Source organism: Cebus imitator, unplaced genomic scaffold (genome assembly GCF_001604975.1).
Source record: "Cebus imitator isolate Cc_AM_T3 unplaced genomic scaffold, Cebus_imitator-1.0 Scaffold495, whole genome shotgun sequence".
Taxonomy (NCBI): domain Eukaryota; kingdom Metazoa; phylum Chordata; class Mammalia; order Primates; family Cebidae; genus Cebus; species Cebus imitator.
Genome location: NW_016107810.1, coordinates 656,938 through 666,564, shown reverse-complemented (window position 1 = coordinate 666,564; position 9,627 = coordinate 656,938). Strand labels below are relative to the sequence as shown.

Sequence of the window (9,627 nt, the reverse complement as noted above, 5' to 3'; positions counted from 1 at the left end):
CTCACACCACTCACACGGCTCACAGCTCACACCACTCACACCACTCACACAGCTCACAGCTCACACCACTCACACCACTCACACGGCTGACAGCTCACACCACTCACACGGCACACAGCTCACAACACTCACACCGCTCACACCACTCACACGGCTCACACCACTTACAGCTCACACGGCTCACAGAGCTCACACAGCTCACACCACTCACACAGCTCACACGGCTCACACCACTCACACAGCTCACAGCTCACACCGCTCACACCACTCACACGGCTCACACCACTTACAGCTCACACGGCTCACACAGCTCACACAGCTCACACCACTCACACAGCTCACACCGCTCACACCGCTCACACCACCCACACAGCTCACACGGCTCACACCGCTCACACCACTCACACGGCTCACACCACTTACAGCTCACATGGCTCACACAGCTCACACCACTCAGACAGCTCACACGGCTCACACCACTCACACCACTCACACCGCTCACACGGCTCACACAGCTCACACAGCTCACACCACTCACACAGCTCACACGGCTCACACCGCTCACACCGCTCACACGGCTCATACAGCTCACACAGCTCACACCACTCACACGGCTCACACCGCTCACACCACTCACACCGCTCACACGGCTCACACAGCTCACACCACTCACACAGCTCACACGGCTCACACTGCTCACACAGCTCACACAGCTCACACCACTCACACAGCTCACACGGCTCACACTGCTCACACCACTCACACAGCTCACATGGCTCACACCGCTCACACCGCTCACACCACTCACACCGCTCACACGGCTCACACGGCTCACACCACTCACATGGCTCACACAGCTCACACGGCTCACACCGCTCACACGGCTCACACTACTCACCACTCCTGGCTCACACCACTTACATGGCTCATGCCACTCACACCACTCACATAGCTCACACCAGTTACATGGCTCACATCACTTACATGGCTCAAATGCTCACACTACTCACATGGCTCACACCACTCACAGCTCACACCACTCACACAGCTTACACCACTCACCACTCCTGGCTCACACCGCTTACATGGCTCATGCCACTCATACCACTCACACAGCTCACACCAGTTACATGGCTCACATCACTTACATGGCTCAAATGCTCACACTACTCACATGGCTCACACCACTGACACGGCTCACACCAGTCACACCAGTCACAGCTTCTCCTCCCTTTCTTCCCAACTGTGTGTCTGGCATCCCCTGTGCCATGTGCCTCCCCCCCCGAGTCCCATCACAGCCATGGCACTTCCTGTGGTGTGCATGCCACACGAGCTTCCCACCTGCCTTGGTGGGCATACTGCGTAAGTGTCCACTGGTTGCTGTAACAAATGAGCCCATGTGCACTGGCTTTGAACAGCATAGACTCCTATCTTTACCTGAGCCTCCAGCCCCCTAGAACCCCCCGGCAGCTCCCGAGAGCCACAGGTTTGAGGCAGCCAGAGAATCAAGAAGAGGTGGGCCCTGCCTGATGGGAATGGATGGCGGCCACACTGGCCCTGGCCCCCCACCACTCTCCAAGCAGGTGAGGGAGAGCCATGGCGTGAGGGGCTGTACAGAGCATGGGGCTTCGTGTGGAGGGTGAAACCCTTCCGGCTCACAGCATTGCAGAAACAGCTGAGAGGGAGCACTGATTGTGAGCAAAGGGCCACCCAGAGACCCCCCCCCCAAGAATTCATAGAGACCTCACCTAGCAGCTGGGCATGGCAGAGAAAGCAAGCTGGGCAAACCTGCCGGAGGAGCCCCATGTTTCAGAGGGGCCTGCAGCAAGGCCTGGGGATGTGGCAGGTGAGGAAGGGGTGTGGAGGTGCCGCCTGGGACTTGGGGATGTATCGGGAGGTACCAGGAGAGTACAAGGGAGAAGCAGCTGGCAGAGCTCCCCTGAAGCTGCGAAGCTCGGGCAGCAGGGATGGAGGCCCTCAAGACGGATCACGGCTGTGACATGCCCTACACGCAGGTCCTAACTCCTGGGGCAGGGAGAAAGCTGAGAGTAGCCAGGCAAAGTGCTAAGATCCTTGGTTATAGGCCACGGGAGAGTCTGCGTGGCCACAGGTTCGTGGCCACAGGTTCTCGGCCACTCAGGAGCAGCATCTCCAGGCTCTGTATGAATTCTCCAGCCAAGAATTCCAGACCTCGTCAGAATGATTGCTTGTGTGCGACCATCAGAAAACAGATGTCCACAGTGGCAAGGACTCAGACGGCACCCCAGCCCATCTGCTCCTCCATGCCCAGCGACGTTCCAGCCAGCGTGAAGCAGCTGAGGGGTGGCAGCCATTGCCAATGGGCCGTCCTGCAGTCACCAACTGCGTGCTTAGCCCTGTGGCCATGTTCTGACTTTAGATGGGAGAACAAGCATCCTTGCGAGTGTGGCATGGTAAGTGCTCCGTCCCCAGGAAGACAGTGGGCTGGGTGCCCCTGCCCATCCACCAACACCTGACAGTCACAGGGCGCAGGGGGTTCCCAACCTCCTGGGACAACCCCTCCCCCACCTGCAGCGGATGCAGGAAGAGCCTCAGCATCACGCGGTGCCATCGGTACCATGGCGCCACAGCCACCGCCCTGGCCCCTCGGTGGGCCTGCCAGTGCCCACCTCTTCCTGAGAGGTTTGTAGCCTTCTTAGCTCCACCAGCCACGGCCTAGGAAGCAGCCACTTAGCGTTAGGGAAAACTGAAACCCCAAAGCTGATTCCCACTCACCATGTTAGAATACTGAGCTCACCTGGGGAGAGGGGTCTGGGACAAGTAGCCCGTGGACACAGCTTCTCAGAGACATCAAGAAAACAGCTTCAGGGGGCTCTCAGGAGCGGCAGGAGGAGAGTGGGAAATGGAGCAGCCTCTGGAGTCCATGGGATCCCGGCTCTGCCTGGGGGACCCCTCTGCCCCCAGCACCCTCCCCGGAGGCGCCATGCCAGGCTGCCCCTTCCTCAGCTGCTGCAGACGCCTTCTCCAGGCCCATCCCGGGTACTGACCCTCCTGTTTTTGTGGTGCCCGGCACTGATCCTTGGTGGGGAGCCTGCCTGGCCCTGTCCCGCCCTGCTATCCCCATGTCCCCAGGCTCCACCTCTCCTTCGGACGTTAGAAGCTCCCCCAGGTAGGATTAGGAGGTGCTTTCATTATGCTGTTTAGAAGCCTTAGGTACCTGTGGTCAGGCATTTGCTTTCTGGGGAACAAGAATTACTTGGAAAGAGAGCTTGGATGAATCACTTAAATCTGCAGAATGTGTAAACAGTGTTCAGCTGAAATGGCAGTCACGTGGCCACAGGTACCAGCCTGTTCCAAGTGGTGCCGTGGCCTCCCCGTCAGTGGCGTTTCACAGGAAAAGCCAGGGCTCCTGAGCCCAGAGTGGACTTGTTCCTCTTCATGGCGAGACCTCTAACTCCATTTTCTCTAACTGACCCCATTTCCTCTCGCTCCATTTCCTCTAACTCATTCCATTTTCTCTAATTCCGTTTCCTCTAACTCCATTTCCTCTGTGAGCTTAAGTCGATGACTGGAGGAAACAGCCAGGAAGGCAGGGACCAGTTTCCTGGAGGAAGTGGATGAGTAGGGCCTGCCTGCCCTCAGCCCCCAGGCTTGGTCAGAGAGGCCGCCCACCAGGTTTCCAGTCTTTTTTTGTAAACACTGCTCTGCATGATTTCCGGTGCTGAGGTCCCTCCAGCGACTGCACCAACCCCAGGGCTTGATGCCACCGCTCACTGGAGCCTCCTCCGTCAGGCCCGAGGGAGCCTGCTGGACCCGCCTGCTGGACCCGCCTGCTGGACCCGCCTGCTTTTGACCCAAACCTTTTATTTGTCTCTTCACCTAAGAGCACTTTGATGTGATTGACTTGATCAAATCCATTTCAAGGGAAAACCCCACACCACCCAAACCACCTTGAGTGTGCCTGACCATCCAAGCCTCAGAGGGCGGGTCCTGGTAATAAGTGGCAGGGCCAGGACCCTGCCTGCCGGCCTGGGTTGGAAAATGATGAAGGAGGTTGGGGGAAGCAGGCTGCTGGGTTGGCAGGTGGCAAGGAGAGAGCAGGTGCTCGGGTGAGGGCGCGGCGTGAGCCCGGGTGAGGGCGCGGCGTGAGCCCAGGTGAGGCTGCTGCCTGCAGACGCGGCCACGGTGCTCGAGCATGCAGGGTGTTCTCAGGGACGCTTGTACACTGGAGGCACGGAGAGGGTGAGCTTCCTGCCAGAACAGAGTTCCACAGCTCGTTGCCTGCAAATAGCAGAAGTTTCTCGTCATTCTGGTGTTGGGAAGCTTGACATCTGGCAGGGTGGTTCCTCTGCGAGGCCCCGGTAGGAGGACCCTCTGTGCCTCTCCTGGCATCCGGGGCTGCTGGAGGCCCCGGTAGGAGGACCCTCTGTGCCTCTCCTGGCGTCTGGGGGCTGCTGGAGGCCCCGGTAGGAGGACCCTCTGTGCCTCTCCTGGTGTCCGGGAGCTGCTGGCCACTCCTGGTGTCCTCAGCTTGCAGCTGCGTCACTCCATCCCCCATCCCCAGACTGGCATCTTCTCACCACTGGCTCTGCTCCACCTTCACACACCTCAACCCCATGTCTGTGTCATCTCTTTTCTGTCTCTTGCAAGGATGCCTGTGGTTGGCATTAGGGCCCATCCTGATTCAAGACCTCCAGATCCTCAATTATACCTTCAAAGACTTATTCCCAGTAAGGCCACATTCCAAGGCTCCTGGTGGCCTGTGAGTGTGGGCATGTCTTTTGGGGACACACTCAGGTGTACTGCAGGGGGTTGAGGCATTCCCCTGAGGGTCCCAGGGAGCAACCGTGGCACCTCACCCTGCACTGCCAGTACTTTGCATGGTGCTGCCACATAGAGAGACTTACAAACTTTTCTTGAATTGCAGTTGAGCTGAGAATGTTCCAGAACACAAAGCCCAAAGACTTGGGAGACTTGGGTCTGACCCTACCTCTCCTCTACTCCCCAGGGCAGCTCCTCCCACAGGGCCAGGCCAGGGGCTTGGATCGTGGCTGATGGTGCCACCATCCATGGCAGTTTGTTTCACAGGTGGGGAAACTGAGGCTGGAGGGAAACGGATCTGCTACTTTGTTGTGGTAGACAAAGGAGCCAGGGTGTACAAGACCAGGCCCTGACCCCAGGCGGCTTTTCTGTCCCTGCTCCCTGGCCACGGGTGACTGGACGTGTATGACCGGGAGAGCAGACTCCAGTCACAGGGCCAAGGACCTGTCCCACACGGAGCCCAGGCCCCAGCCTTGGGGCAGGGGGTGGTCCTGGGTGAGCTTGCCTGGCGGGAGGGTGAGGACCCGTCTGGAGTAGACACCCTTCAGTGTTCACTGCCCCTGTGGCTGGGCCCAGAGGGCACGGGAAGCCAGGAGCACCTGTCCCCTGGTGAGTGGGCTGTGGGGGTTCAGCACCCCAAGGGAAGGCGTGTTCTTCCAGAGATCGCCTCTGAGAGCTGACCTGCCACATGAGCAGGCAGGGCAGAGGGACCCCAGAGAGGGTTGGGTCACTCAGGCAGGCAGCTTTCTGGGGCGGCTCACAAAGCCTGGGGCTTCGGACTGGCGGAGAGGGCCTTGGGCCAGAGGTGTGGGCGCCCGCTGCGGGCAGACCCTGTGTGAGGTGAGCTCAGCAGCCCCGCCCAGCTTCCCAGCAGCAGCAGGAGCCCCAGGCTCAGCCAGTGCCCCCAAGCCAGGCTCCTGAGGGCAGAGGGTAGGGGGTCAGGTTTTCTACCCTGTTCGCCTCACAGCCTGTCCTATCCCAGCCCCAGGCAGGAACCAGCCTTTCTGGAGCGGTTTCTGGGCCTGTGGTTGCTGCCCCGGGCATCCAGTGGCCCTGTGCAGGAGGGCGTGAGCACTGGGGCAGGTGCAGGCAGGCTCTGCTCCTTCTGTGCCTGCGTGGAGTGAGGCTGGGGCTTCCATCTGGAGGACGGGACTCTGCTCCCTGTGGGCAGGTGCGTGAAAGGGAGGCCGTGCTGCTGAGCCATGCCACTCTGCCCTGTTGGCAGCGGGAAGCAGCAGGAGAGGGTCCTTGGGGCTGAAGTGGGTGGCCGGGGGCTGCCACAGCTCACACTCATTTTCATTCTGAAGCCTTCAACTGACTTTCAACATCATAATTTAAAACGTGGTTATAGGAAATGCAGGAAGTTCAAGAGAAATCCCGCCCAGCCCTCCCAAGGCAGCCTTGTTCAAGCTCAGCCTCTGCCTGTTCTTGCTGTGCTGCCTGCAGCTGCCCCCACTCCTTGGCAGGTGTGGCTGTGTTTTCAGGAGCCCCAATCAGCACATATGCCTCTGGGCAGCCCCCAGCACAGGGCACTTCCTGCCTCTCCAGGCCCAGCTTTCCCCACCCACCAGGCAGGGCGGTGCTGAGGCCATGCCTGGTGCCAGCTTCCCAGAGAGGCCACATTTAGTGCCCATGCGCCAGACCAAACCACTGTCTCCCGGGGCTGCCCCTGGATCCATCCAGGCCACTGCTTGGCACAATCAGACATGCTTTCCTAGTCTGGGCTAGCCTGTGATCTCACAGTTTGACTCTCAGAAGCCCCTGGAGGGAGGGAGGGAGGAAGGGTCACCACTTTGCTTCACAACAGGACTGAGTCTCAGGGAGGGGACTCCAGGAACAGCCATGGAGCCACGATGTGACTGAGACAGGTGCCTCCAGGGCCACACACTGAGCAATACAGGAACCTCTGGGGGCAAAATCATGGTCCCCAAAACATCCATGTCCTAATCCCCGGAACAAATATGTTGCTGTATGTGGCAAAGGAAAGCATCTGCTACGTCCAGGTGGTGGAGGGGCTGTGGTGGGTCCCCAGGCATCCCCACGCACCGTCAGGTATCCCCGTGAATCCTCAGGTATCCCCACGCACCCTCAGGTGTCCCCGTGAATCCTCAGGCATCCCCACGCACCCTCAGGTGTCCCCGTGAATCCTCAGGCATCCCCACGCACCCTCAGGTGTCCCCGTGAATCCTCAGGCGTCCCCATGCAATCCCAGGCGTCCTGCTGATCAGCCCTGTGTCCTCCAGGTGTGCATTGTGCAGAAGCGGGACACGGAGAAGATGTACGCCATGAAGTACATGAACAAGCAGCAGTGCATTGAGCGGGACGAGGTCCGCAATGTCTTCCGGGAGCTGGAGATCCTGCAGGAGATCGAGCACGTCTTCCTGGTCAACCTCTGGTGAGCCTGCCATGGAGCCTGGCCTTGCTGCTGAGACTGGCTGCCCTGAAGCTGGGACGGCACCAGCCGTGCTCTCCTGCCCTCGGTGCTCCCTGGCCCTCGTGCCTCGGGGATGCCCCCACCACCCACAGGCGCTTTCTGCCCCGCCCCATTCATGTCCCTTTCTATGTGCAGGTGTCTGTAGCATGCTGGGGTTAGCTAATGCAGCATCTCTGCTGAGCGTGCCGGAAGCTCGGGGCTTCCCTACAAGGGAGGTGTGCCTCCCCATGGAGTGTCTGGTAGCAGTCAGTGGGGGAGAGTTTAGGGACTGACCTGGAGTTCCTTCCAAAAAAATGAACTCCAAGACCAGCTCCAGGAGGTGTTGGAACCTGCTCTCTGCTGAGAGGTTCACCCCCTTCCTCTCTGTGAGTCCTCCCTGATGCAAGCGTCCTCCCCAACTCAGGAGTGTTCCCCAGTGCAGAGGTCCTCCCCAGCACAGGGTCCTCCCTGGCCGCCTTCCTCCCACACTGGACGCTGTGCTCCAAGATGTGCTCACCGGCAGGAGTTTTTCCCAGAAGCTCCTGTGGAACACAGGGTGTTCCAGCAGCTGGGGGAGGGAGTAAGGTGGCATGCAGTGCTGGTCCTGGCTGGCAGTCTCGGAGGGATTGAAACCTTCTGTACCTTCCCTCAGGGCCTGTTAGCTAAACTCAAAGGAAGAGGCAGCAGGAGGACTTCGAGGGGGTGAGAGCGAGCCAGGGCCAGTGCCTTCGCTGTGAGAATAGATTTGGGGCCAGCTGCTTCAGGGACTTACTCAGAGCCCAGACCTGCCCCCTAGCTGGCTACTTAGCTGGGGCCACCGCAATAGGAAGAGGGACTTTGCAGTGGACAGTAGCCGCTTTCCAGAGGCTATGCACCGTGCCTAGGCATGGTGTTATGTGGCTGTTCTCCGTAATTGCTGGGGAGGAGTGTTCAAAACCCGGCCTTCCAGGGCAGCTGGGGAGAGACAGGGAGATGCTGACCAAGGCCTTGGGCATGGGGAGCTGTGGGCTGCCCAACCCCCGAGGAAGGATCCTGAGCGGTGGCCATGGCCCCCCTGGCTCCTGGCCCCTCAGCTGCACCATCTGTGCATGGCTGCTGTTCTCACTCACTGTGACCTCCTGGGGATCTGGCCTCCTGCAGCCATCTGGTCCCAGGAAGGCAGAGGGCTGGCGTGGCTAGAGGATGTCTCTGTGGCCCGTGGTCTTGTTTTTGTCGTTCTGGGCAGTGGTTCTAAAGCTGAGGGCGTCTGAGCACCAGTGTCCCTGAGACCTGCCCGTGCCGCCCAGTGGCCAAGGAGGGTTGGGCCTGGGTCAGCTCCCTCGTCATTGAACAGTGGTGCTTACTCCTGGGTCAGTGGGGAGGGCAGGAGCTCTCTGTGAGGCAGGCATGGTCTGCAGCCCTGCAGGAACGGGCGGCCATCGTGATTGGCACTCAGCCACAACACTGGCACTGAGGAGTCTGTGGAGAAAGAAGACCCAGGATTTCTCTCTCCTGTGGCCCTGGGCCTCCCCTCACCCCAGCCCTCCTGGCCTCTGCTGGGAAGCAGGATTGTCCAGTGGTCAGGAGCGTGAGCTCCTGGGCTGAAGCCCTCCACCCTGCCAGGGGCGACACACCTCACCTCACGGCTTGTCGTTTCCTCATCTGGCAGACTCGGGGCTCTGAGCCCCGAGTTAGGATTTATATATGAAGTATATTAACTTTCTTTCCACTCCTGTTGCAGCTGGGGTCCCTGTCCCCTCAGGCCACCTGCTAGGACGTGTCTCCTGCCTTCTGGGGCCATGCGGGGTGGTGCCACCACATTCTTCCCTCCAGGTGTGGGAGTGTCTCCTGCCCTTCTGGCTGTTCTCCAGGGCCCGTGGGCCTGTCCTGAGGCCTGGCATCCTGAGTCCTTTGCCCTGTGGCAGCATTTCCACATCCCTTCCCCAGTCCCCAGCCTGCACCACCCTCTCCAGGCCACCTTTCACTGAGGATGAGGATGGGAGGCTTTTGGAAGACAGGTAGAGGGACATCACATGAAACATGAGTTCTCTGTGCCATTATTCTTGAGAGGTCCTGTCATTTAGCTGTTAGAGTTACCTCTGAGAGCTCACAGAAAAAAATTGCGAAGTGGATGGAGGTCCTTAAAGTGGTTTTTTGCTATAGCCATTATCACCTTCTTCATCATCATGTTTATCACCACCAGCAGCATCACCAGTATTATACCATCACCATCACCACCATCACCACCACCATCACCATCATCATCACTACCACCACCACCATCACCATCACCATCATCACCATCACCACCATCACCACCACCACCATCACCACCACCACCATCACCACCACCACCATCACCCTCACCACCATCACCACCACCATCATCACCATCACCACCATCACCATCACCACCATCACCACCACCACCACCA

General features: G+C 59.3%; 1 protein-coding gene across 1 annotated transcript in view; it reads left to right on the top strand.

The window, feature by feature from the left end:
* Positions 1-9,627, top strand: part of STK32C (serine/threonine kinase 32C) — a 97,296-nt gene that overhangs the window by 68,914 nt on the left and 18,755 nt on the right. Inside the window, exon 3 of the mRNA XM_017513559.1 lies at positions 7,044-7,195. Coding sequence (XP_017369048.1) covers positions 7,044-7,195 — 152 coding nt within the window. The remainder of the gene's footprint in view (positions 1-7,043; positions 7,196-9,627) is intronic.